Raw genomic sequence first — 27,246 nt, 5'->3', positions numbered from 1 at the left:
TAGGATGTCGTCGTATTAAGATACCGTCGTAATTAAAGTAGAAGTAGTATAGTTCTTAGTAAAAGTAGCCCGCTCGGTAGTATAGCCCGCTCGGTAGTAAATTACGTTATTATATTTAATATATATATATATATTGTTCATTATACTATTATAGAGCCTATTAGCCTATATAGCTATACTACCTACTTCTAGTTATAAAGGGGAAACTCATATTTTAGAGTAAAAACCCCTCTCCTCTCCTATACGTCCTTAACCTTACCTTCTTTCGTATTTTTCTTATTAAGGGTATACTAGTATTATAGGCCTACCCTAATAACTACCCTATCTATACCCCCTTAACCTCCCGCCTCTTCTCTATCTACTCCTCTGTCTTACTAGCTAGCGCGAACTGTTTAAGAAAGCCCTACTATAGTATCTACTATACTATCCGTCTTACGTCTCGCTTATCCGTTACGACTAACTAGTAGTTATGTCTTACTACCTTAGCTCTCTACTAGCCTCGTCCTTCTACCTATTACGGGCACCGTAGTCCTATATACTCCGGGTTCTATAACGGGTAGTTATACTAGTATACTAGGCTATATACGTCCGGGACTTTCCTTCTATATAGGTAGGCCCTTAACCCGATATATTCGGACCTAATCTATATCGCGATACTTACTTCGGCCCTTATTAGGTTACGGTAGAGTAGGTAGTTATATCTCTAGAAGGGGCGTAATGCTAGGGGTCCTCGATTTAGTAGGGGATTCTCTTTCTATTCCTATTCCTAAAGGTAGCCCGTTACCTACTCTACGAGGCTTTACGTCTTTACCTTATTACCCTTTTCCCTCCGTACCTTTTACTCCTCCTCCTTCCTCTCTAGCTACTCCTAGGTTCGCTTAACAACTTCAAACGTATATAGGTCGTCTTACTTTTAGCTTTGACGTGCCCTAAGGCTAGGTAGCCGGTCGTACCTCCTAGCGATCTTCTCCGTAGAGTCCTAAATAGCTTATTATACTAGATAATCCGCCGTCTTCCTAGCGTATTAGATCCTTATTCCCTTGATATAATGTTTAATCGGGGGGAACCCTATCTCTACCTCCGCTACTCTTGTTAGCGTTGTCTTATAGGCTCCTAGTATCCGTCTAAGGTTCGCGGCCTACGTCCGGTTTAGGGGTCCCTCTATCCGCTTTAGGATCGGTTTACCTACTCCTCCTATCCCCTATATCTAGGCTCCGTAGAGCATTGCTAGTTTTACGATCGTCTTATACATAATCCTTGCCTTGTTGAACGTAGCTCCCTATATTAACTATATTTAATATAGATACTCGTCTAGAGTCGTATACTAGTAATTTTATATATATAGCTATGTTCCTTAAAGGAACCTTTTTTCATCGGTGTAGATATACGGATATAGACTTAGACTACTAGGGAGGTACCCTACCGATTAGGTCTAGCGTGCACGAATTTAGGATAACGACTGAGACTACGCCGCGCGACGATTGAGTTCTCGGTTATCGATTGCACGGATGTTCAGGATCTCAAGATCGAACAACAATACAGCAACACAACATCGACCACTTCCCCGTGAATACTGCGCATGGAATCACAGCAGTCATGGCGCAAATCGATCCGGACTTCCCTTGCTCGTTGTACGTCGAATGCGTGAAAGCGAAAACACGACTCTGACTCCGACCAGAACCATCCACGTACCATTCCCTAACAACCGCCTCGCTCGCGCCGCCATCACGACCCTTTCCGTTGATCCCGAGTTGTCACAGCTGGTGCAAAGGTCCTTCAGTTTAGTAGAATCCTTGCCGGACGGCAATACTGTCGTACAAGGGAATCCGTTCAAAGCTTCACTCATTACAAATGCCGCGCCCACAGAGCCCATCCAGGCTTTAGCAGACTCTACATCTGCAGTGAAGCTCGACGAGGTTCATCAAGATCGGAATGATCCGAAGAAGACGGTTTTGAAGACCGAGTACAAGGCCACCACCAACCGCATGCTACGTGTTGCTGTCAACGGCTTCTTTGAGTCGCTCGGCACAGTCATACAGGTCATGGAAGAGCTGGACGTTGATGTGGTTCACGAGAAAGGTCTTGAGAGCCTGGATGGTGCCCAAGGTGTCGAGCAAGGTATGACTGGTAGCACAGGCTGAGCATTGGAAAGACTACAGCGCTACTATGGCCGTGCGAAAACCCATGAATGCACGGCTATACTCGTGCAACTGAGTCTCCGGCATGAGATGGGTCTGGACAGCTGTACAACTGGACTACCAGTTGAACATTGCGCTATGCTCAAAGAATGCTACCAGGCCGCCAACTTGCTGCTACAATGCTCCAGGTCTTGCAGCACAAGACGTCCGACAAGAGCTCATGGCAGTGGTGACTTCATGCCGCGAGAGCGGGCAGTTCAGGGCTCAGAGAGGCTTTTCGCCATCCTCTACACAGGACACTGCTACCGGAGGCAACACATCTAAGCTCGGTGAGAGCTTGGCCGAAGAAGTATGACTACGTCATATGCAGGAACAGCTCCAGATGAAAGCATCAACTAACTACATGTATGTAAACGGATGGAGTGTCGTGTGAGTTGCGTGCTGACTGGCATGTCGCCCGCCTCACATCTCAGAGGCAAGTAATTACAAGTCAGCGTGTCGTCTTGCTGACGGCAATCAAGCATCTGCGGCTGCTTATCGTAAAGGTATGTAGCCCGAGGCGAGAAGTATCACGGCACGCATCGGCCAAGACAGCATTTCCAATATCTACCCCCTCTACAACTTTCTTCACGTTGCTCATTCTGATTTTCTTGTACCTACTTCGCGGACCATGGCATTGGCGTTGCTAGCGGCTTTGAGCTGCATGATCTTCCCTGCCTCTGCTCAGCTCAGCACCTTTGACCCTCGAGAAGCGACCATCTCATCAACACATCATTCCCTTTACACAGGCCTGAGCACATGTCGTGACGTGGTCTCCGCCTTCCTATCCCGAATCGAAGCACTCAACAACCACACGAACGCCATCATCCGCCTCAACCCCAATGCGCTAACAATCGCGAATGACTTCGACACACAACTCAAAGCGAACAACGGCAGCTATGGACCACTCTTCTGCATCCCAATCCTCCTCAAGGACAACTACGACACCGCTGACATGCCCACTACTGGAGGTAACCTGGATCTCGCGGGGTCTCAACCGACTGAAGACGCACCTATGGTTCAGGCTCTCAAAGATGCTGGTGCTATCGTGCTAGGCAAGGCGAATCTGCATGAGCTGGCGCTGGAAGGTCTGAGTGTCTCGTCGCTTGGTGGACAGACGATCAATCCTTACGATAGTACGCGGACGCCGGGCGGGAGTTCTGGCGGTACAGGTGCTGCGATTGCTGCTTCGTTCGCTGTATGGGGTACTGGCACGGATACTGTCAACAGTCTGAGGAGTCCTGCTAGTGCCAATAGTCTGTTCAGCTGTCGACCTACAAGAGGTCTACTGAGTAGAACTGGTGTCATCCCAATCTCTTATACACAAGACGTAGTCGGCCCAATCGCCCGAAACGTCGAAGACGTAGCTACCGCGTTAACAGTCATGGCGAAAATCGGCTTCGACTCCAACGACAACGCCACAGCGCTGGTACCAGAAGGCATTCGCGGTACAGACTATACTCTCGGCCTCACCACCGGCTCTCTAAAAGGCCTACGCCTAGGCCTTGTCGAAGGCTTCTTCAACAGAGCCTCAAGCCCCGAAACCGACCCCATCAACGAAGCAATGTCGAACATAACATCAAAACTCCGCGCCGCAGGCGCCACCATCATCTCCATCACCGAGACGCTGTACAACGCCACCTCCATCGCCAACCTCGACACTCAACGCTATGAATACCGCGAAAACATGAACTCCTACCTCCAGCGTCCCTCCCTGGGCGGCTCCCACCCATCCACTCTCAACGACCTCTACAACAGCTCCTCCAACTCCACCTTCCTCGTCATCCCCGCGCAATACGAATACGTCACCGCCGCCTTAATGTCCTCAACCTCCAACGCCTCCTACAACGAGATCCTTCGCGGCATCGATGACCTCACCCTCTCCCTCCACTCGACCTTCAAATCCAACGACCTCGACGCACTAATATACCCCCAACAGAAGAACCTCGTCGGTCCCATCGGCTCGCCATCGCAGTCAGGTCGTAATGGTATTTTGGCAGCGTTGACGGGCACACCGGTCGTTACGGTGCCGGTGGGGTTCTCGAATGCTACGGGGACGGCGCCGGAGGGTGTGCCGGTGGGGATGGAGATTTTGGGGATGGAGTGGACGGAGGAGAAGGTGTTGGGGATTGCGTGGCAGGTTGAGAGGTTGGGGAGGGTGAGGAGCACGCCGAGGTGGGCGAAGGAGAGGGTGCAGGTGAGAGGGTATGATGCTGTGCCGGTGGTTGTGCCGGATGGGGGAAGTGTGGATGTGGAGGCGTATCCGTTGGGTGTGTTGGGAGAGTGAGGGTAAGGGTAGCGGCGAGATGGGGGCGAGGTGGTGGTCATTTTTAAGGTGCTCGTCTGTGGTCTGGTACGGATAGACTCAAATGTTGAGACAGAGAGCCACAATAAGTTGCACAGAGCTTCGTCGTCGTCCTTCACCGAACAAGCAGATGTCTACGTCCACCCTCCGCTCTCAACATCGGCACAAAGATCCGTACAGCGGTGCTGCCAGAGAATGTCCGTACGATGCGCCAACTGTCCTCTCCCCGCTCAACCAGGTATATCATCTGATGTGCATCAGAATCGGTTTCGATGCGATCCCAGTTGCAGAAGAGATACCTGGTCTCGTTGGAACAGGTGCGCAGCATTCTCGCTTTCTCGTTCGTAATAAGTGTACTGCCGGTTGTCATGGGGAGCATGAGAGATGCTGAAATGGAGATCACCATCTTCGCCCTTTCTTGATGGGCGAATGTCAAAGATGAGACCAACATAGAATGGCTGGAGCGACAGCGTGTTATTTGCTTCGAAGCACACATTGAGAGCAGCGTCGATTTCGTGTCCTCTGTTCAGTGTCGAGAACGGGTAGCATAAGTCAGGAACCCATGTAGGAAAGCTAGCGGCAATGCTGTCACGGTTGTAGCGAAGGTTCCGAAAGACGGTCCCTATGTGGCATTTTTGTATCAGTAGTTGTGCGAAGTAGATACAGATATCTGTATAATTCTTGCTGTAGTCGGGTAAAATGCTGAAATTGCGGTCCAGGCTCGAGAGTGCAAAGAGCCTGTCCCTCGGATCCGAACAGTCCATCTCGGAGCAGTCCATCAGCAATTCCAGCAGATTCATGTCGCTGTACATTCTCAACAAGCGAGGGCGCTTGACTAGCATGACAGCGAGCTCTGAGTGTAGTTTAGCACTGTGCTTGTCCATTCCTGACTCGGAGTACAGCGAGAAGTCTTGCAGGGTGTTCAATGCCTGTATGAACTCTTGCAAAGACATTCAATATTTGTTCCAGTACAGGGTGACCTCGCTGCTGTTGCGCACTTCCTGGACGGTCCACCGTCGGGCGAAGTACCGCCGCTTCAAGAACTGCAGCATTTTGGTAACGACCTCATTGGTTTCGCCTCGGGTAAGATCTTTCATGCTCGACGTAACTAGATCACATCGAACATGAACCCGTCCATGTATTTCTCGCCACGAGTGTTCAGCACGTGGATGCTTTAGATAGTCTGCTGTGCTTAGACACTTCAGTAGCGCAAACATCTCTGCATCGTTGCCGTTACGATCATGCTCATCGAGCCAGACAATGGTGCGCTCCGCGTTGGCATACACTTCCGCTATGTTAGCAACCTGCCTGGTCTTTTCGTCGTCGTCGGTTTGATTGATACAGATTGCATCAATCCATATCCTCAATAGGCCTACCCCGTGGCGCGTACGACGCAAGCACTCAAACAGATTCTGGGTCACAGCCTTAGGCTTGCCACAGATCGTGATGCTGCGATTCAGAGAGGTATCGCCATCCGCATCCATACCCCAGCTGTAGGATAGAGCCACGTAGTCCGACTTCTCTCGAGACAAGGGCACAGCTTCCATGTCACATTCGACCGGAGACCCAATGTCTTCTGATGGCCGCAAGACGAGGATGGGTATGTGGCCGGCCTCGGGCAGGGCAGTATGCTGGTACTGCAAGGCCAGATCTGGCACATCGTAGCCGCTTGCCTGCATCACGTTGACGTTGTTAGTGGTCACCAGCAACGAGTGCTATTAGCATGAGAGGAGAGAGAATGATTCATGTCGCAGCTCGAGACCGAAGCCAAAGTCGACCTCTCGAGCGATCGCGAACATCAGCAAAGGCTTTCTGTGAATGAGCACGCTTTGGCTTGCTCTGGATATCGGGAGACGATGAATGAAGGAAGGCTCGAAGGAGAGCTGAGGCTGAGTTTCGCTTGGTCGGAAGTCGGACCGGTCCGCTGAATTTTGCCAAGGAAGGCACACACTCGCGACTTCCTCCGCCTGAGATCGAACTTGTGAACGTCGACGACCATTGCCAACACCCTCGCCCAACGACTAACCGCCAGCCGCCAACATGCGTTACATCTACTCCGAGGAGACCCTGGACATCCCAGAGGGCGGTATGTGCGCCCACGATCCTGCCGTCGAAGCATTGAAGCTACTGCGAGAAAAGATGCGCCGAAAGGACATTGAAGAAAAGGCATACCGCAAACACGTACTGACAACACTCTCCCAATAGTCAAGGTCCACATTAAGACCCGCCAAGTCACCGTCGAGGGTCCTCGCGGCAAGCTCTCCAAGGACTTGGGCCATCTGGCAGTCGCCTTCTCGCACCCCAAGAAGGATGTCATCAAGATCGAGCTCCACCACGGCTCGCGCAAGAACGTCGCAACCCTCCGCACCGTCCGCACTCTCATCAACAACCTGATCATCGGCGTCACCAAGGGTTTCCTCTACAAGATGCGCTACGTCTACGCCCATTTCCCCATCAACGTCAACCTCGAGAAGAACAGCGAGACCGGCCTGTGGCAGGTGGAGATCCGGTACGTCGCAGTAGTCCCGTTGCAGCGCCTCGCGCGAGGCTCTGCAAGTGGGCGGGGGTTAGGATACACCAAAGTGATACTAATGGATACTTCTTCGTTGCAGAAACTTCTTGGGCGAGAAGATTGTGCGTCACGTCACCATGCAGCCAGGTGTCGACGTCGAGGCGTCCAAGAACGTCAAGGACGAGCTCCAGCTCAGCGGCAACTCGCTCGAGGCCGTGTCCCAGTCCGCCGCCGACATTCAGCAGATCTGCAGAGTGAGGAACAAGGATATCCGAAAGTTCTTGGACGGTCTCTACGTCAGCGAGCGCACCAACATTGTCACCGAGTAAATGCGGCGATGAAAAGTGTGTTTCGTTTACTTTCACCTTGGCTGGCGCAATGGAGCGGATATCGGCAGTAGAAGAAAAGCTGACATTCTACGACTGGAACGGCATGAACCAGATAACCATCGTGAATGAAGACATTCAAGTCTGCCACTGAGAGAACTGTCATTTTCCTTCTGATTCCCATTGTCAACACTTCAACGACGAGAACGCTCCCGTTCTTTTTCGACTACCTCCATCCATCTGCGCCATCTGTCTACACAAGATCTGTCGCACTTTCCTAACATCCGGACTACTTGATCCCATCAATATCATTCAACTCCCTCCCCATATACCTCTTCACAACCTCCAACACCTCCCCACCCTCCCCCTTGAACCCCTCAAACTCATCAAACTCCCTCCACCACCAGCTATGCGTCTCCCCATCCCTCCCAAGATACCCCGCCACCCCATCCGCCCCGGGCCTCTTCTCCCACGGCTTGTCCACAATATAATGCAAACACCTCACCTCCCCATCCCTCCACGCCCCAGCATGCCAATACCGATGCGTCTTCAGCGCATTGTACTGCCACCCCATCGGAACCCACTTCCCGCGAAAGAACTCATCGAGAAAGTTCTGATCCGGGAACGTGAAGTTGGCCACGCGGGGGTCGGAGACTCGGAATTTTTCAATTTGGTTCCAGAGTTTGAGAGAGGGGCTGCAGACGAAGACGCCGGAGTTGAGGAGTTGGTATGTTGGGCGCGCGCCGGCGGATGGGGATGAGGGCACGGGGCCGGAGAGGGCGGAGGGGTGGACGAGGGGTGTACAGGCGCAGTTTTCCTTGGTCCATTCTGGTGGCGCCCAGGGGTCTGAGTCGATGTTGCAGACGCAGGCGTGGTGGGCGATGATCCAGTTGTTGGAAGGGCGGGGGATGTTGAAGATGTCGTCTGGATTCTTGAAGATCATGATATCGGCATCGAGGAAGCAGGCGTGTTCTGGTGTCTTAGGGAGGCGTAGTTGCTGTAGCACTTTCGGGTCATCGATAGGTTCGAATGCGCGGAGTTTAGTCAGAGTGTCGTCGAAGCGGGTTGCGACTGGTTTGAGGCCTTGGGGCAAAGCAATTGGTTCGACCAACTGCGGGCGGAGCAGTGGGTATCTTTTGGGGAGCTTTTCTAGGCATTCTACGCAGTCTTTCGGAAGGGTCTTGGTGTATTGGACGATGATGGGGTGGACCGAGCCGTGTTTATAGAGGGTGTGGATGAGTAAGACCAGGCCTGGTAGGTAGGATGCTCGAGTAGCCAGCGTTATCCAGACTCGTGACAGCGGATCGGCTGGCGGAGCGTTAGGGTCCGGTCCAGCCATTGCGGTGAATGGATATGCATTGTGGTGCGAGCGACGAGCTCGGAAGAGATGAAGAGATGTAGGCCGTATTGCAGCTTATCGACTTATCATGGTGAGGTCATCGATTTCGTGAAATCTGGGACTGAGGTGCTGTGGGACAAGGTCAACTCCCGGGCCGTCAAACATTTGTTGATAGGGATCAGGTACATACAGTGATCGGAGTTTAACATGTCTTACCAAGCTATGCTCTGGTAGACGATGACATATGGTAGGTTGAGGTCAGCGGAAAAGTGGAGCAGTGCTTGCAGCTTCCAGTCGCCGTTTCGTGCATTTGACAAGTTTTCTGCCACTTGGTATGCAACGTCGACCACCAAGAAAAACACCAGGATATAGCGCGATGTTGTACAGGGTCGGTAAGAGAACCAATGACATATGCAGGTCCCGCCCACCAAGGTCAAATGGCGGGTGTCCAGCGGCGCTTTGCAAATCCAGCTTCGGTATCCAGGCACGTCAGTACTCGATCAGTGTGCTAGAGCGAACGCCGATGATATTGGTTGCAAGCATCCAAGAAGATGGTGTCGTTCGTCCGCGATGGCACTGCATCATCGTCTCCTGCTGACGCTTGCAGTTTCCTGTCTCCTTAGGCAAATTTGCAGGTATCCTGAGCAATAGCAGTGCCTGCCAGGTCACCGAACGACTGCTAGTCGTTGCTATATACCACGCTCCACTTATGTAGAGAATCGTCTAATTGTAGGCCAGCGCTGGCAGCGCTCTCGTTGTCGTTTGCAAAGATGATGTTCGGATACGCTGACTTATAACTCAACTCATCCAGGGGCTGCCAGGCCAGGTCGGCCATCGTGTACATGAGCTGCACAACGGCAAGCGGCAGTTTGATGTTAAGGTCGCGCGCTGTATTGACGACCATACGCGTGACGCCGCGAGAGAGCGTCCACTGCATGCCCATAGACAGCAGGCAACGAAAGTTTTCTTCAAACGCCGCAGAATTGTCGGTGATGAGGGTGTCGGAATCTTACGTTATCGGTGAAATCGGGTCAAGGTCGAGATGCTCGAGTAAGAGCAAACTGCCAATCTGTGCCGGCTGCACCACAAAAGGTGGAACGAGTCGCAGGCCATATGTTTCTCGGAAGTCTTTGAGCAACCTGGATCCCTGTCTAGCGTGGCTGAGAGCCTGCAAAAGGAAGTCCTGATTCTTGTCCACTTGATAATGTTCAGGCGTGGAGATTTCCTCTGTCACGGTGGGACTACGTAGATGTCTCCAAACGGTTATGTGAAGGACCATGACAGCACAGAGGTACTGTCGACTGCGGATCACGATTAGCATGTAATCAATGGCACAAGTCGATCATAGACTTACTGCAACTCATATACTGGAGTTGGCATGTTATTCGAGTAACGTAGGTCAACAGGCAGTGACAGCATCCAATTGTGAAAGCTCTTCGCAAGAGCAGTCGCATTGCGTCGTAGTTCCACTGTTGCCAGGATTCGTCGAACACCAAAAAGTAGCTCGCAAAGGTCGCGAACCAACCGGACAAGCTCCATGCGCGCTTGAAGACCGATATTCCTGCGCCAGGGAAGAGGATTTGAGCTCAGCGGATAGGGAACCCAGTACTCCGTTCGTACGGGTAGCATCTGGCAGCCACTGGCTAGGGACTCCAAATGTGAGGCTGAGAAGGCTGATGTTAAGAGTAGGGCGGACCGGTAAGATATTTCTGTGCAGGCAATCCCGCAAGATGCACCAAATCTCGCCCTGATCCGAGCTTGTTCGACAGGCGACAATGATTGGTAAGCGCTGACGTCCAGTGGTGGTGCTCCACGTCTCATGGAAGTAAGTGCGCTCTCCATACCAACGGCGGCAGTAAGCAGGCCCAGGCCAAGCTTGTCGTGACCACGAAATCCACAAGACATGATCAGTATCATTACAGCTTGTAGGTTAGTCAGTGAAGCTCGGCCTTCTTCTGCATAATACAGGCGTAGAGCCTGCTTGTGAAAGCGGTCTCCACGTGTTAGCATGTTTCCCTCCTCAGAAAAGACCGCTTGATCGCTGCGGTGCATGGACGCTAGTGCGCAAATGCTGTGCACAAGGAACGACGAGCAGAACTCTGAGCTGGGATTCCCACTTCTCATAGCAGAGAGGAAGATGTCTTCCTCAACGTATCTCGCGTAGCCGTTGAAGTGTACGAGGAATATGGAGACCAGCTCAGAAATAGTGTTGTTTGATGCAAGTGTCGTCCATGGAGACGCAGGTACGTAGAAGATAGGCCCTTCATAAAACCCAGGGCTGATCGGGTTCAACAGCTGTTGACGGGTGATCGAAAGCGCAGTGCTGGTCTAGTTATGAGTGCCCTGTGCGATTTGTCTTGATGCCCCGACAACGTCAGCAAGCCATTGAAATTGTATGATCCCCTTTTCCAGTACACTCGGGCTCTGGCCGGGCCTTGAATCCACAAACCGCCAGTCTATAGCCATCATGTGATAGGCGAGACGAATGACATCCGCAAGCGATCCCGTGGATTGAACTAGGTAGAGGGCCAGCTGATGTCCTGACAGTCCAATGATGGTTAGCAAAGCCTCGACTGCTTTACTACAGACTTGCGGATCTGGCTTCCGAGCTTCCTTATTAAGCGTAACGACCGACGAGCGCCAGCCATCCACCGTAGCGACGTGTGAGCTTGCGAACACTCGAGCGTAGGTGGTGGCGTCAGCGAGGAGGGAGTGGAGCTCTATCACCAGCCCTCAACTAGCCTTGGCGCCCGCTCTGATTGGTCAGCTTTCAAGTTTTGGGGTCACGTGACCTACCGCACTGTGCCTGTTGGCGAACTCGCAAACATACACTCGTCGCTAACGCCTATGTCGTCGTATAATAAGCACTGTACGTCGGGTAGCGGTAGCGTGGATCGCACGCTCCTTTGCAGTCTAGAAGGGTTGGTAGAGAGCTCCACTCCGCTACGCTTACCTTTGGAGGTTCACAACCGCCAACAGCACATTTTCGTACAGTGGAGCAGCTGCACCAACAGCACCGCGCCGTGCATGATCGATAATGGATGCGACATCATCGCGATTGCGAATACGCTGTAGCATCTCCGTGGCCGTTTCGAAGTCGGAGTCGGCCAGAGTGTCATACAAAGCGTTGAGCTCTCGGCAGGAATCGGCGGTGGTCTCGTGCTTTCTTTTCACGGCCTGTGATTGTGTTTCGCCGCGTTGTGTTTGGTAGACACAGCGAGCGTTGCTATTCCTTTGGCAGCGTGAACAAGGACGCTGGCCGTCACATTTTACCTTGCGCTCTCGGCAGCGCTCACAGGCGGCTACGACAGTCTGACGCTTTGTCACGCGTACGGATGACAGCAATGCCTTGCCATAGCTATACGCACCGGACAGATTGGTGATGAGCAGCAGGCATAATCGTGGGTTGTGTCGTGCTGTTCCAGCAGCCGGAGCCAGCACCGCTGGAAGCTGGTCGTTGATCTGGAATCCTCAATGCTTCACACGCAGATCTGTCTTGCCCCAAATCTCGAATCGGCTCCATGTACGCTATCGTGTACATGTGCAAAGAAGTGAGATGGCGTTGTGGCAACAACGCAAGACAACACACCTCCACAGTGCTCCACAGAGGATCGGAAACAGGAAATATCTATTTCCGCTAATAGTACTGCGTCCTGCTTGCACGTGAAACGACTGGAGCCATTACTCAGTTGACGTACCTCCAGCGCGCCTCAATCTTTGGCTGTGTCGAAACATATCACTGCTTCGATCAACACGGCACAACACTGTACCACGTCCCTACCAAACCCTCAGGATGTCAGCCAGGCCTATTGTCAGATGCCTCGCAGAGGCCGCCGCACGACCGACGACTGCAAGAAACGCAGTGAGCAGGACCTCGCGCCTTGCCACCAGCAGCACAACCACCAGATCTTTCAGCGATGCCTCTCGATTCTCCCCTCTGTCCGCTTCGAGCGGGAGACAGAGACCGACAATACCGCCCCTCGGTCAAGCAGCAGCGCGGGGATCGTTACCTTCCGTACAAGCGAAACGAACCATCTTCATACAGACCGAGGACACACCCAATGCAGATGCGTTGAAATTCATGCCCAACCATGAAGTGATACCTGACAACATCCCTACCACCTTTCTGGAATACCTCTCACCGCGCTCGACTCTAGCACCGCCGCATCCTTCACCCTTGGCCGCAAACCTGATGAATGTGGACGGAGTGACGAGCGTGTTTTACGGCAAGGACTATATCACCGTGACCAAGGACAGCTCCACACCCTGGGCACACGTCAAGCCAGAGGTCTTTAGCTTGATCACCGAAGCCGTGACCAACGGTCAGCCCCTCGTCAACATAGTAGAGAACAAGACCGGCGAAGAGGGCCAGGGCAGCGCCGCAAGCGAAGCGGCAGCAACCTACGACCCCGAAGACGGAGAAGTAGTCGGCATGATCCAAGAACTCCTCGACACCCGCATCCGCCCCGCAATCCAGGAAGACGGCGGTGACATTGAGTTTAGAGGTTTCCACGATGGTCAGGTTATGCTGAAGTTAAGAGGTGCTTGCAGGACGTGCGATAGCAGTACCGTCACATTGAAGAATGGGATTGAGAGCATGTTGATGCATTATATTGAAGAGGTCAAGGGGGTGCAGCAGGTCATGGATCAGGAGGAGGAGATCGCGATGCAGGAATTTGCGAAGTTCGAGGAGAAGTTGAAGGCGCAGAAGGGGGAGGTTCCGCCGACAAGCCCCGGGCCTGGGTCGATTGATCATGCTGCTGGATAGAGTGGGTGCTGCTTGTCATGACGAGGTGTGGTGTGTAGAATTGATTGCAAGCGTTCAAGCCTCAGAAGCTGGCAGGCATTCTCGATGAAGCTCGTTGTGCGAAGCCATACACACTGTTCATATGCCCTCCGAAACACAACCGTACGATATTATCTTGTTACGACACTCTCATATACTCTAACAGTGTCCCGAACATGACTCGTTCTCGGACCAGGAAGAAGTGTATACCTCGCGATGTTACACTGTTGTTAGAATATAGTGATCTTCACCACTACCGAGCATGGCCAGCGGAGAGCCGCACACCGTTGAGCGGTGGAAAGCAGGTTCCAAATAGGGTTGAACACTCTTGTCCAATGCCAAGCCGAGCAGCATACAGACAAGACGCAGTAGTCATCGTCTTGTATAGTGCTTTGCAGTAGGCACATGTACGGAGGTAGTCCCTGGTCAGCTTTGAGTCCAAGAATGAAGACAAGCCGGCAGTTGCTCGGGTTGGCAGTCGTAGCACACGACTTCATCTTTCACCTTTCGTACCTACCCATCCCTTCTTACCAAGACGATGTCCATGATCATTTCCCAGCGACAAGTGAGTTGTGTCAACGCCTCTCCCATCAACGCAGAGACGTGTCAATCCACTCTTTCACTAACAGCCACGGTAATTCGGGTCACCGAATGGAGTATCTCAATATAGCCACCCACGGAAGAACACATCGTAGCTCGGGCAGTTTGGGTCGCGCATGTGACCTTGTTGCTTTGTTCGCGGCTTGTTCCTGAGACGCCGTCGACGGTGCCTGTGTACTGTACAGGGTGTTTCGTGCATGTGTGGATAGTGTCTTTAGTGCCGACTCACTGTATAGCCAGTCGGCAGTACAAAATGGGCGAAAGAAGGGGGTTTCTGTTGGATTTTAGCGAATGAGACAACTCCGGCGATCAATGCCACGACGGACGCTATCCACGTATGCGTGGATAGCAGTTGACACCCTGTATCGCGCAAAGTATTGGCAACCCCTCTGTCACACTACTGCTGCGTGCTGCCTACGTGGCGCTTTCCGTCGTGCAGCAATGGTGTCGGACGTCTCGGTACCAGTCGCACGCAGAGCTTTCATGAGCACATGTACGGTGGGACATGTCGCAATTCGGACAGTACTGCAGAGATAACTCGGCTCAGGATCAGGCCATAGCACGACGACTCAGTCATCTTCCACAGTCGTTACTAGCAAGTTTCACCTCACCGAAAACGGCCGTGTTGCACAGCTGGCTCGAGTGGCAGGAGGAAGATGGCGCTCGCACGGGACCCAACGTGGCGCTGGCGTTAACCTTCCAACCTACTGACAGAAGCTACACTCGGAGCGCAGAGTTAATCTGGTGGTGCTGTTGGCGTTGAACAAAGGACTCTGGGCGTCCGTTGGTTGCGCCAGCTGTGGCATGACTGGTATTCGACTGGGTGTAAATTGCGAGCCAAAGCCGAAGGAGAGACTGTCTGGAAGTTCAAAGAGACGCCCGAGACCCGGATTGTCGAAGACTGAAGTGTCGGCTTCAGGATCGGTTCGTGCTTCCGCCATGGACGTAGAAAGAGTACTGAACAAACTTGGAGAAGTGTTTCGAGACGAAGGCGAGAAGCCCGTCGATATGGCAGCCCGTCGTGCTGATCCGATGCCGCCAAAGGTACGTTGTGTTATGCGGGCGTGCATGTGCTTGCTTATGGCCGTGCGAGTATATGCTGATTCAACATCGCCGCATCCAGAACTTGCCTGACAGCACGGCACACGACAACCATACCTCAACGAAGTATATTGGACCATCTTCCGGCGCTGTGCAGCCGTTGCCTCTGGATGCCGCATTGCTGTGCAGCAAGCTCAATTTGCACAAGAAGGAACAAGATGCTCTGCGAAGGAGTCGGGAGAAGCGAGAGTCGTTCAGAAATGGCCAATACGTGCCCCGAAGTGCCGCCAAGTCGTTCGCGGTGACGACGACGACAACATACGACGAGGTGACACCTCATTCGCGAAGGCGAAAGCACATTTCCGAACCCCTCCCAATGATTGCAGAGCCATTCGCGGTAGATGGGAAGGTACGGGCGCCTCATAGGCAAGCGCCAGTGCTGACAGAAGAGCCGGATATGCTCGAGCTGGAAGAGGAGGAAGCGGCGGGGTTCAGGCTGTCAGAAGAGAAGTTCGATCTTGCGGCTGCACTGGCTGCAATCTCGCCGCTGGGCTTCAAGCACCCATCTGCATCGGAAAGACACGATTCGAAACGGAATTCGGGCAGATCACAAAAGCACGACTCCATGGATCCAGCAGCCACCGAAACCCACGCCCGAGACTTCCACTCTCTGGTCACGCCTGATCTGCCCGAACTGCAGCCACTGCCGGAAATGCCATCATTACCAGACCTCCAACCACTAGCGCATTTACGAAACCTACAGCCAACACCGCCACGACGTCGCTCAAGTGCTCGCAGTGAAGATTCAGATAGCGCAGACCGAGGCAGGGCCCCTTACCGACCAGGCGACGCAGCCAAGCGCAGAAGTCTCATCGATACCGTGCCCAGGTCGCAGCAGGACCGATCAACATCATCAAACTACTACACCGAAACCCGCACGTCCCGCTTCCTAGAAGAGGAAGTCGTGCTCAACGCAAGGATCCCAGAAGTCGACACTCCACCCGTAGTAGAACGACGTGTGCTCACAGCAAACGACAGGCCAGGCTGGTCGCAACGCCCAGAGACTGATGATGGAGTCCGCCATACTTTCAACCTGCATGTCTTCTCGCATACAGAGAAGAAATCGCAGCGGTCGCAAAGTGCGTTGTTGGAAAGTAGTATGCTTGCACAGTTCGCTGAGCCCAAGAAAGCTGAGCAGCCGCGCCGGCCTGAGGAGACGAAGGTGTACAGGGGACCGCAGAATGATCATCTCATTGCTGATGCGGTGAGGATTATTCAGCGGGAGAAGATAGTGAAGCGGAGGGCGAGCGTTTTGGACTTTTTTAAGAAGCTTTGATTGAAGAGGGTGGAAGTGATGGTGTGGCTCGGGCATTGGGTTTCTTTTCTTATGAACGGTGGCTACGACGGTAGTCTGAAGAGTGAGAGGCGATGGATATTGAGCATGACGATGCCCATGACCATGGATTTTTGTACAAAGCTGCGATCCTGTACGAGGCAACGAAGCTCACGACCTCCCCCTCTAAACGATCCCTTCTCCTATACCACCCAACCCTCAATACGACCACGGCCTAACCTGATACATCTCATTCTCCTCCGGCCTAGGCGCCACCGGAACCCCAACATCCCTCTCCTGAAACGCCGGCAAAAGATACCACGCCAACTGCTCCCTCGTCGGCTCTCCCAACTGAGTCACAGCCCACCCATTCCCCAACCACCCCATCCGATTCCCTTCCGCCCCATTCTCTTCCTCAAAATACTCATACTCATAATCCTCCCACCTCGGAGACCTCATCGCCTCAATACAATGCAGCGTACTCCCCGGCCACAACCCCGTGACCTTATCCCCCGGCACGCCCTGTCCATTCTTCCTATACCAGGAGTTACAGTCATCTTTGAACACCGTCCCCTCGAAGTAGGCATCGCAGTAGCGCGTGAAGTCCCGCACTAGGGCGGGTTTGATGGTCATGGATTTGACATTCTCGCGCTGGAGTTTGCGGATGCATTTGAGGATGTAGGAGCCGGTGCTTTCGATCATCATGGTGAGGGAGCCTTCGGCGATGGCGCCGTTGGGGCCTAGCATGAAGAAGTGGTTGGGGAATTGGTCGGTGGTTAGGGAGAGGTAGTTGTGCGAGCGGTCGGACCAGTGGGATTGGAGGGTGTGGCCGTTCAAGCCGGTTACTGGGAAAGGGGGCGCGGCGCTGGCGTAGAAGCCTGTCGCGCAGACGAGGACGTCGATGGCGTGGTGTGTGCCGTCTTCGGTTATGATGCCGGTCCGATCGATCTGGGCGATTCTGTCGCGGGTGAAGGTGACGTTGTCTTCGACGAGGGCTTCGAGGAAACCGGGACCGGGGGTGATACGTCTGCAGCCTGGGGCGAAGTTGGGTTTAAGCCAGTCGTAGTAATGGGGTTTCTTTGCGAGGCGGGCTTTCATGCCGGTGTCGAAGGCGATCATGGCGGCTTTGGACATTTCGGAGTTTTTGAGGGTTGAGGCGTGGATGTTGTTGGCGTCGGCTTCGACGAGGAGGCGGAAGGATAGCCATGCTTCGGGGTCTCTTTTGAAGTGCTCGATTTGTTCGGGTTTGAACTGGAGTTGGGAGCCCATGCCGAGTTTGTCCATGGAGTTTTGGCCGAGGGGAGGTGAGATCCAGGTCTTGCTCCTCATGAAGCAATTCAGTTGTGCGCCGGGGACTTTCTGCAAGCTGGGAATAATCTGAATAGCACTTGAGCCTGATCCAATCACCCCTATCCGCTTATGTGTGAAATCATAATCATCATTCCAATCCGCTGAATGCATCACCTCACCCTGGAAGTCCTTCAGCCCTTCAATATCTGGCCATTGCTTATGATTGAGGAGTCCCCTTGCGCTGATCAGAACATCGCTCTCATCTTTGAAGATGTCTCCACTCGGCCTCTTCACCATGACGATCCACTTCCCTCTTGCGTTGTCCCATGTGCACTCGGTAACCTCATGCCTGAGCTTCATGAAGCGATCGGCGCCGTACTTTTTCGCTGTGTCTTGGAGGTAGTCTCGGATCTCCCAGCTTGGCGCGTACAACGCTGACCAGTCGACCTTGGGATTGAAGGAGAATTGGTAGGAATGGCTGGGTATGTCGCAGGCTGCGCCGGGGTAGTGGTTTTCATACCTGATGGTATTGCATGTTAGCATGGTTGTCATTCAAGATGTACAGGAGCCACGGGTATCCTCAGCATTTCGCAGAAGGCTCCCGTGCATGACAATACTCACCAAGTACCACCAATGCCATCGTTCTTGTCGTATATCACCAGCTCGCAGTTCCGCAGTCGCTCTGGAATTCGAATGCCACAGTATATGCCCGAGTATCCAGCTCCTACCACGATAACCTTGATCGGCCGCTGGTTCTCTATAGGTGCATCGTGAAGCAACCACGGGGTTTGTTCTCTGGAACCATTCGTGTGCCCATTGGTTTTGCTGTCAGCTGTGGGAGTGGTGTGTTCAACGTGGAGAGCACTGTCGTTCGCTTTCAAGATGTGCTCATGAGCAGCATCCGCATTGTGGCCATTGAACTCGACGATATGCTGGGGGAGGTTAGGGATAGCAGACATGTTCAAGGCAACGTCAAGACGCAGCCTGGTTGGACAATGCTTTAAGGTTGACAGAAAGAGCAAAAGCTTGCCTGGGAGATGTGGCAGTAAGAAGAGAGCACTGCGCCAGCATTGCCACGGTCGCAGCCTACAGCTACATTTATGAGGAGGCGCCCCAACTGCAGAAGTACTCTGGCATCCTTAACCGCGTGTAAAGCCGGCGAGGTTGCAGGTGAAGCACATGGCTGCCCCGAGAGTTTGCTCGCATAAAGTTCGACGGCATTCAGGTCCAGACCTGGAGGTGGAGCATGTCCATTCTCCTCAAAGACCGGCAGATAAGCTCTTGCCAACTACCGCGGTGTCCTGGATGAAGGATGTATTCGTGCTTGGTTGTCGGAGGCAATTGAGTGCATGTTGAAACCTTGTTTGCAGGACGTCGATCCCGGTGGTGAGCTCACTCAGTACAGTATCAAGCGCGAAAGACGTTGTGTCGTGTGTGAAGTTCTGAGCGGCCGAAGCTGTGCTAGCAAGTAGTGAGGTGCAAGTGCCGCCGTGCAGAGTGACATGCACCTATGACGGTGTGAGAGATACAAGTCCAAAGTGAGTTGCTCTTGCGGGGAACCCGTAGAGAGGTGAATGTGGGCCTTACTTACCGCCATAGGCAAACCATGCTGGTGCTTGCACATGCTTCATTCATTTCATTCATGCTGAAGGACCATCTTTGGCGTAACATCTCCAGGGGTCATCCCTTTGCTCTTGGGTAGACAAAACTCTTTACCCTGGTTACAGGGCTTTAAGCTGGATCTATCTCCTAAGTCACACCGCTGCTATCGCTCGATTGTGTTGGTGTTGAAGTGAAGCCACCAAGATCCGCAAGAAGCTTGCTGGAGGGTCACATGACCCTCGGCAAGCTTCCGCCGGAGCAATACGCCTGACTTGGGAGGTAGAGCTGGATTACGTTCACAAGATTGTCTGTGCAAGCTGTCGCAGCGACAGACCGGACTAGTCGGACTCTGTCGTTGTTAAGCAATGTTCAAAACTTAGACAGGGCCTCCGCACTGACTTTGACCGACAAGAGGTGCAAAGGGATATCGGATTCTTAGCATTTGGGTAGCGCGCGGGTATCCCGTTATAGACAGCGATAACCTGGAAGGTATCGTACCATCTCTGAAGGTTTCAGGAAGGTTACGGAATCAGGGCCAATATCCGTAGCTTAGTATGCCTCTCAACAAATAGCTAGACGGCCGAGATGCTCTATAAAGTATAGTATATACTTTGTACTATTAGTCTTTATAGTACCGTAGTCCTACCTCTATTACTATATATCTAGTATAGTAGGTATATTGTTAAAGATAGCTTATCTAAGCTTCTAATTATAGCCCTTGTACGTACTTAATCAGCTATATTTAGAGCACTTTAGCTTGGATAATTACGTAGATAAATAGACCTTCGATTTAGACTAGTTTAAATAAGACTCTAAGACTAAAGAACGTACTAAATATACTATCTATAAATAGTAGAATATTGATATTTATGAAAAGTCTAAAGACAATAGTAGGCTACTTACTAATATTAAAATTATCTATAGAGATCCTAAACTAGTACTACTAGTACTACTATTTGGAAGACTAAGGTAAAGAATTAGTAGTTATTATAATTACTACTAATTCTATATACCTTAGCTTAGTATTGACTATTTATATATAGATACCTTAGTACTACTAAATTTAGCTATAAGCTATAGTAAGTACTTTAAAGATAAGTAGTATTTGTTAAACAGGTACGGGTGGATGGCAGCGGAGTGGAGTAAGAGATCAATCTTCAACTGACTAATAGCACGAGCATGCAGCAATATATTAAGAACCAATATGTTGATTGTGTTGTATGTCTATCTAAGCTAAAGGGGAGAGAAGGTATCTCCCTACAAGCTGAGTCATCGTGGATGCCTCAGGCTGCCAGATCACTTCCTGATTGTTGACTCCCTTTGAGATGCTACATCTTAACACTCCCACTCATCTCGTATGGGAGGTTACAGTCTGCTCACTTCCTGTCAATAGTACTTGGACCTTTTTATGACAGGTTCAGCTGGCTTACAAACCTCTGGAAGTGTGGACCAGTCTTTGGTTTTGTAAACCCGTCTGCAACCATCTCAGAGGTTGGGGTGTACTCAACAGCAATAAGCCTCCTCCACCAAAGTTTCCTAACAGCGTTATAGGCAATGTCAATGTGCTTCGACTTGTCATGAACATGTGCATCTTTCACTAGGGTGAGGGCAGCTTGATTGTCACCTCTTAATTGGACTGGTCTCAAATTTGATACAGTCTCCTGGTTTCCAGTGATTCTTGGTTGATAGGAACAGTCTCCCACTAACTCTGGACAATCCATTTCCCTTAGCAGTGAAGCTAGGAATTGGGACTGCTTCGCACATGCATTCATAGCCATGTATTCAGCCTCCATTGTGGATGTTGCTACAGACTTTTGCTTCTTGCTCATCCAAGAAACTGGTGCCCCACAGAGGAAGAAGACATACCCAAGGATTGAGACTCTGTCTGCTTTGTCCATTGCATAATCAGAATCACAGTATCCAATAAGGTGTCCTTTTCCAGACTTTGAGAACTGAAGTCCTAGATCAGGGTATGATCTTAGGTACCTAGTGATCTTCTTCAAAGCCTTCATGTGGTAGGTGGATGGGTCACTCACAAATGAGCTCATCCTTCCTAGGGCAAAAGCAATGTCTGGCCTTGTGATTGTTGCTGGCCACATCCAAGTACCATTAGTACTCTGGTACTCTGCCTTGTCACACCTCTCATCCATGTGGCTTGAAGGTTTGAGGGCCTCATAGCTGTCCATAGGTGAGTGTGTAGGTGCTGCCTTCTCATGGTTCATTCCCATCTTGGCTAGGCTGTCCCTAACAAAGTGTCCTTGGTCAAGTTTCAGGATTCCTCTCTTCCTGTCCCTTGTGACTCTCATGCCAAGGATCTTTTCAGGTTCACCTAGATCTTTGATCTTGAAGATCTTGCTAAGTTCTCTTTTGAACCGGAGAACATCTGTCAACTTTGGTGCAGCAATTGGAATGTCATCCACATGTATAAGGATTATGATCTCCCTCTTCTTATAGATAAGTAGGCATGGATCCACTTCTGACTGTGTGAATCCAATCTCTCTGAGCTTTAACACACAGAGTTGATTCCAATCTCTAGCTGCTTGCTTAAGTCCATACAAGCTTTTGAGGATTTTGAACACCATGTTTGGTGGAAGCTCAACTCCTGGTGGTGGTAACATGAAGATGTCTTCATGGAGGGTGCTTTCTGTGAATGCATTGTTCACATCCACTTGGTGAAGATGAAGATCCTTCTTACACACAATAGCTATAAACACCCTAAGGGTGTCCTGTCTTACTGTAGGTGCAAATGTCTCCATAAAGTCAACACTAAACTTCTGTGAGAAGCCCCTTGCAACTAGTCTAGCCTTGAACTTTTCAATAGCTCCACTAATGCTTCTCTTAATATCAAAGACCCATCTTGATGTAACCAGATTTGCTCCTTTTGGTGGAACAGAATTTTCCCAGGTGTTGTTACTCTGTAGAGCATCTAGTTCCTTTTGGATTGCTTCCTTCTAAAGATGTCCCCATTTCTTGTCATTCACAGCATCCTTGTAGGATTTTGGAATTGGGACCTCTTACTTGTATACAATGGCTTCTACAGTTGCTGCAAAGGCCATTTCCTCAACTTCTTCCAGGAATTCGCTATCCCATGGTATTGAACTGTCCACTGATTGCATGGCTGCAAAGAAAGCTTGGTGAAAAGCAGCAAGGTTCTCTAAGAGGTCCATTGCTTCTCCCACTTCAGTGGTTAGTTCGGGCTTAGGGACCATAGATTTTGGGGCTTTCTGTTTCATGTCATAGCCCTCAACATCATAGTCAGCCTTTCTCTTTCCAAGGGATGATTTAGGGACCGTCACTTGTGACCTAGTAACGTCTATTTCCTAGGGATCTAGGGAGCTTCTCTCAATTAGCTGATCGATTTTCTGAAATTCCCCTACGTTCTCCGGAGGCTAGGGAAGTTGCACAAACAGCTTTCTCGGCTGAGCGACTTTAGGGCTCTCAATTGGCTGATCTATTTCGGGGGGGCTCTGATGGACGCCTGAATGGTAGGTAGATTGTCCTAAGGATACGTTCTTCCTCGGCCTTCCTAAGGGCTTCCTAGCTGGTGCACTGCTTAGTAGATTCAATGTTGGAACATTGAGACCCATATCACCTCCAGGCTGGTCCTCAAAGAAGTCTGCATGTGTGTGTTGTTTAACAGCTCTCATGTCTGGTTCCCAAAAGAGCCAGGCTTTAGCTGTGTTTTCAACATACCTAATAAACACTGCTTCTTTACCCCTATTCATTAGCTTGTCACTTCTTGCCCATTGAGGTTGGGATCTTGTGTCCATATAGACAACAGCTTTGCATCCCCAAACTTTCAAATGGTTGATGGTCGGTTTGATACCATCAAAAGCCTCATCTGGTGAAACCTTGAACCTATCGTAATCTGGGCCATTTGGCAGTTTGTTCCTCATATAAGTTTGGGCCTCTAGTGCTTCAGGCCAAAATTCAACCGGCATTTTAGCCTCTTCAAGCATTGCCCTTATAGAGTCCTCTGAGGTTTGTATTGACCTCTCAACTGGTCCATTCTGTAGAGAGTTGTATGCCTCAGTCGGCTCGAGCCCAATCCCCAAATCCTTCTCCCACTGCTTCACTAATGCAATAAGTTCTTTTGCATTGTCAAGTCTTACTGCTTTCAGCTGCGCTGATGATTTCCTCTCTGCTTTGATCTTCTAGTTCTGGAGAGCAACTGGAGCATCTTCTCTTTTCCTAAGAGGAAAGGTCCACTTCTTCCTAGAGAAGTTGTCAACAATCTCAAGCCAGTATTTGAATCCTAGTCTTGAGATTGGTAGTGGGCCACATATGTCAATAGATACAAGGGCAAGTCTTTCAGGTCTTCTCTCTGTAACTTTGCCTTTGTACTTCTTCATCTTTGCTATTGAGCATACTCTGCACTGGTGAAAGCCATCCTTAGGGATAGGAATGGGTTCTTTCAAGTCTGTTACCTTGTGAAGATTCTGGAGCAAATTCTTCCCAAAGTGTGCAAATCTTCTATGCCAAAGCTCCTACTGCTTCAGGTCGGTCTCTGATTGAGCAGTCACAAAGGCATTCTCCATTGGTGGTGCACATGATGAGTAATGTGCCCGTTCTTGTAGGAGAGGAGAAATCTCATCAATGAATGGAACCCCCCCCCAAGGAGCTTTGTCTGGACAACAGTCTCACCAGAGGGGGAAACAAGAGAAAATGATGGAGGTTGCACACCAAACTGCTTGCTAAACTGGTTCCATGAAACCAGGTTCACTCCTAGCTTGGGTACAAGCAGGACATCTTCCAAAACAACTTTTCTGCCAGCTCTCCCACTCATCTCTGCATTCCCAATATGAGTGGCCAATAAAAACCCACCTCCCACTTTGATCCATTTCTTCCTTGTTAAGGGAGTCATAGATCTAAAGAGGCAGCTTTGGTCAGTCATATAGGATGAAGCACAGGAGTCAAGTAACCACTCTGACGAGGGGAACTTGCCTTAGACTTCTGCAGTTGAGTGAGCCACTTCATCATACTCATCATCATCAGACATTGTCTCTGGGGATGAGCTGCATGGTGACTCTTGGGCGGAGAAACCTTTTCCAGTCTTCTTTGCTTTAGAGGTATAAGACTGGGCCTGGTTCTTCTGGAGTGACAGCATGTCAGAGCTGAGTTTCTTCACCATTTTCTTAAGTTCTTCTATAGAGGACTTCTCTCTTGGTGTCCTCCTTGAAGTGGGTGGTGGAGTTCTCTTCTTCTTGACATGTGTTGTATTCTGGGAAGATGGTGGTTGGGAATGAGATCTAAGGACCTTTCTTGCCTCAGGCAAACTAGGGCAGTCCTTGATCAGATGATCCTTCTCACAGAGAAGGCAGGAGAGTGGTCTTGCTAGACCTGAGGGCTTGACCCAGGTGGCTGCCATGCCATACTCAGCCTTAGAGGGATCCAACCTGGCTTCTTGAGCTTCAAGGATCTTTAAGGTCCTTTTATGATCCATCTTTGGCTGAGCCATGATAGTATCCCTGGCTACATAGTAGTCAGGTGGCAGTGAGCTTAAGAGCTGGGTCATCCTCACATCAGCTTTCCTGTAATGCTGACCCTCTGGGTCAACATCAGCAATCCTTTTTCCAAGAGAAACCAGGTGTGTCTATGCAGATCTGATGGTGAACTCTTCACTCATCTCAAAGGTCACAAATTGCTTTGTGAGCTCATGTGCATGGGTTGGTAGCACCTGGCTATACTTGTTCCAGAGATACACCCACTTCTCAGCAGCTCTTCTAGATTCATATGAGCCCTCAAGCTCAAATTCATCTTCTTCTGTGATCCTACTAAGGATACTGAAGTTGCATACTGCATTGTGTCTTGTCCATATTAGCGTATTGAGGATCTCTTTGGTTGTAGCCTCTTCTTGGAGTTTCAGAGTCTTGCCCTTGATGTTGTCAAAAGACACTTCCATTAGGTCATCAATTGCAAAGAATGCTGATTGGCTCTCCATCTTGTATCTCTGAAGGTTGAACCATCTCTTCCAATTGTCCCTCCCAAGAATTGGGATTTTGCCTCCCTTCTCCTCTGTCTTCTCTTGGTATGAATCTATAATAAATTGGATGTAATGAAACAAGGTGTGTATGTTCCAAGGTGGTGGCTCAGATCCTGCTGAGGCTTCTGGTGTAGAATGGGAAAGTTCGTAGGTGTGGATACCAAGGCCTGCTTAGTAAAGTAAAGAAGGAGCGGTGTGAGGTCTCGGGGCTAGGACACAGGTCTGTCTCTCCTAGCAGAGCTTCAAATGACTTACTTGAAGTCCTTCTTGATAGTATCTCGATGCAGTTCTGCCTATAGAGTATCTTCAAGGTATTGGCTTTGAGTAAGCCGCACAGAGTCCTTGTCTGGGTTACCTATCACTTAGTATCGAACTAAGCTCCTTGATAGGATAGACGGGGTAGACTTCTGATTCCTAGATGTTTTCTGCTACGATAGCAAGGGATACAAGTAACCTGTACTGATATAGGTTGCTCTTATTCCTGCACAAACCCGGGCTCATAACCTATTAAACAGGTACGGGTGGATAGCAGCGGAGTGGAGTAAGAGATCAATCTTCAACTGACTAATAGCACGAGCATGCAGCAATATATTAGGAACCAATATGTTGATTGTATTGTATGTCTATCTAAGCTAAAGGGGAGAGAAGGTATCTCCCTACAAGCTGAGTCATCGTGGATGCCTTAGGCTACTAGATCACTTCCTGATTGTTGACCCCCTTTAAGATGCTACATCTTAACAAGAACTATAGAACTCGAAGGACGCGTAAAGTCGTATTAGAATATAGAATACGGTAAGGCGTATAGCGCGTAAATGCCTAGAGAACGTAACGCGGCGATATTATTAGTAGGTAGTCGCGTGCTCGTAGATAGTTAGGAAATAGGTATCGTTACGCCTCCCCCGAACCTAGATAATATAACTTTATAGACAAACGGCAGTATACTACCGCTACTAAAGCCTAAGAGTAAAGGTAAGTAGCGTACATCTCTTTTCCCCGACCTCTCCTCTTTTCCTTAGAGTTAGATATAGAACGATAACCGGCGGGTTATAGTAGATACCGGTGTCGCGCTATAATAGGAAATTAATAAAGCTTACTAGAAAGCCTTCGAGCGAGAAGAAGGTAGTAAGATTAACTTTATAGAACTGTTCGAATTTAAGCTCGAAGAGGACCTAGACAAGGTATACCTATTACTCGACGAGGTAGAGCACATTCTCGTATCCGAATACTAGAATGTTATACTAGATAAACTTACGACTCTCGTATCCTAGTACCTAAAGACTACCTACGACTTCGTACTATAGGTAGTGAATATAGCAATTACTAAAGGTAGACAACTCGATATAATAGAGCGAGCTAATAACCTCTAGAACACCTAGTACACTACGCTATATACCGAGTATGACCGTACCTATAAGATACTACGAAGCGAGGAGGCTATAATATAGAAGATAGCCGTAGACCTAAAGAGTTAGAAGGATTATGACCTAGTAAAGTTATAAGAGGTAGAGAAGAAGTATAGGGAGGCTAATAACCTATATAAGTAATTTAGCGAGATTTACGAAAAGGAGAAGAAGAAGGTATAGGATGCCGAAGCTAAGAACTAGGCTCTATAGAAGGAGGTTAACGATCTAAAGACTCGACTCTAAGCTACTAAAGACACTATATAGAATAGAGGTAGGGGCCGCTCTAGTCGCCGACCCTCCTACTTACCTCCGCGCGAGACTTTACTCGAGTAGCTAATACGTAAGTATCGTAAAGCTACTAGTAGAGGCGGCGGCGGCGGAGGTAGTAGTAACAATAATAATAACGGTAATAGTAATAACGACCGAGGACGTAATAGAAACCGTCTACGACCTAATAATAACGGTCGCGACTCTCGAGCGCGTAACACCCGTATATAGACTCCCCTAACCGAACTTTTAGAACGCCTATTTACTATTAACCGTACTATA

At 50.3% G+C, this 27,246-nt stretch overlaps 9 protein-coding genes across 9 annotated transcripts; 5 read left to right on the top strand and 4 right to left on the bottom strand.

The window, feature by feature from the left end:
• Positions 1 to 1,596: 1,596 nt before the first annotated feature.
• Positions 1,597 to 2,141, top strand: CLAFUR5_00497 (uncharacterized protein; the record flags this gene model as incomplete). Its single annotated transcript, XM_047899645.1, has 2 exons — positions 1,597 to 1,631; positions 1,679 to 2,141. 2 exons carry the CDS (start codon positions 1,597 to 1,599, stop codon positions 2,139 to 2,141), a joined length of 498 nt encoding a protein of 165 aa, XP_047755310.1.
• A 667-nt stretch (positions 2,142 to 2,808) lies between these two features.
• CLAFUR5_00496 (Glutamyl-tRNA(Gln) amidotransferase subunit A 2) lies at positions 2,809 to 4,464 on the top strand (the record flags this gene model as incomplete). Its single annotated transcript, XM_047899644.1, has 1 exon — positions 2,809 to 4,464. One exon carries the CDS (start codon positions 2,809 to 2,811, stop codon positions 4,462 to 4,464), a length of 1,656 nt encoding a protein of 551 aa, XP_047755311.1.
• Positions 4,465 to 5,435: 971 nt separating this feature from the next.
• Positions 5,436 to 6,161, bottom strand: CLAFUR5_00495 (Heterokaryon incompatibility protein 6, OR allele; the record flags this gene model as incomplete). Its single annotated transcript, XM_047899643.1, has 1 exon — positions 5,436 to 6,161. The coding sequence occupies one exon, from the start codon at positions 6,159 to 6,161 to the stop codon at positions 5,436 to 5,438; it is 726 nt and encodes a 241-aa protein (XP_047755308.1).
• Positions 6,162 to 6,522: 361 nt separating this feature from the next.
• On the top strand, positions 6,523 to 7,323 carry CLAFUR5_00494 (60S ribosomal protein L9-B; the record flags this gene model as incomplete). Its single annotated transcript, XM_047899642.1, has 3 exons — positions 6,523 to 6,568; positions 6,688 to 6,991; positions 7,095 to 7,323. The coding sequence occupies 3 exons, from the start codon at positions 6,523 to 6,525 to the stop codon at positions 7,321 to 7,323; spliced, it is 579 nt and encodes a 192-aa protein (XP_047755309.1).
• A 286-nt stretch (positions 7,324 to 7,609) lies between these two features.
• On the bottom strand, positions 7,610 to 8,659 carry CLAFUR5_00493 (Galactinol synthase 2; the record flags this gene model as incomplete). The annotated part of the gene is made up of 1 exon (XM_047899641.1): positions 7,610 to 8,659. The coding sequence occupies one exon, from the start codon at positions 8,657 to 8,659 to the stop codon at positions 7,610 to 7,612; it is 1,050 nt and encodes a 349-aa protein (XP_047755314.1).
• Positions 8,660 to 9,668: 1,009 nt separating this feature from the next.
• Positions 9,669 to 10,783, bottom strand: CLAFUR5_00492 (uncharacterized protein; the record flags this gene model as incomplete). Its single annotated transcript, XM_047899640.1, has 2 exons — positions 9,669 to 9,960; positions 10,014 to 10,783. The coding sequence occupies 2 exons, from the start codon at positions 10,781 to 10,783 to the stop codon at positions 9,669 to 9,671; spliced, it is 1,062 nt and encodes a 353-aa protein (XP_047755315.1).
• A 1,669-nt stretch (positions 10,784 to 12,452) lies between these two features.
• On the top strand, positions 12,453 to 13,427 carry CLAFUR5_00491 (NifU-like protein; the record flags this gene model as incomplete). Its single annotated transcript, XM_047899639.1, has 1 exon — positions 12,453 to 13,427. The coding sequence occupies one exon, from the start codon at positions 12,453 to 12,455 to the stop codon at positions 13,425 to 13,427; it is 975 nt and encodes a 324-aa protein (XP_047755312.1).
• A 1,422-nt stretch (positions 13,428 to 14,849) lies between these two features.
• CLAFUR5_00490 (uncharacterized protein) lies at positions 14,850 to 16,422 on the top strand (the record flags this gene model as incomplete). Its single annotated transcript, XM_047899638.1, has 2 exons — positions 14,850 to 15,089; positions 15,169 to 16,422. 2 exons carry the CDS (start codon positions 14,850 to 14,852, stop codon positions 16,420 to 16,422), a joined length of 1,494 nt encoding a protein of 497 aa, XP_047755313.1.
• Positions 16,423 to 16,638: 216 nt separating this feature from the next.
• CLAFUR5_00489 (FAD-binding monooxygenase moxY) lies at positions 16,639 to 18,668 on the bottom strand (the record flags this gene model as incomplete). The annotated part of the gene is made up of 2 exons (XM_047899637.1): positions 16,639 to 18,229; positions 18,331 to 18,668. 2 exons carry the CDS (start codon positions 18,666 to 18,668, stop codon positions 16,639 to 16,641), a joined length of 1,929 nt encoding a protein of 642 aa, XP_047756516.1.
• Positions 18,669 to 27,246: the final 8,578 nt, after the last annotated feature.

Source organism: Fulvia fulva, chromosome 1 (genome assembly GCF_020509005.1).
Source record: "Fulvia fulva chromosome 1, complete sequence".
In the NCBI taxonomy this organism is placed as follows: Eukaryota; Fungi; Ascomycota; class Dothideomycetes; order Mycosphaerellales; family Mycosphaerellaceae; genus Fulvia; species Fulvia fulva.
Note: the sequence above shows the minus strand (reverse complement) of the source record. Positions and strands in the feature narration are given on the sequence as shown.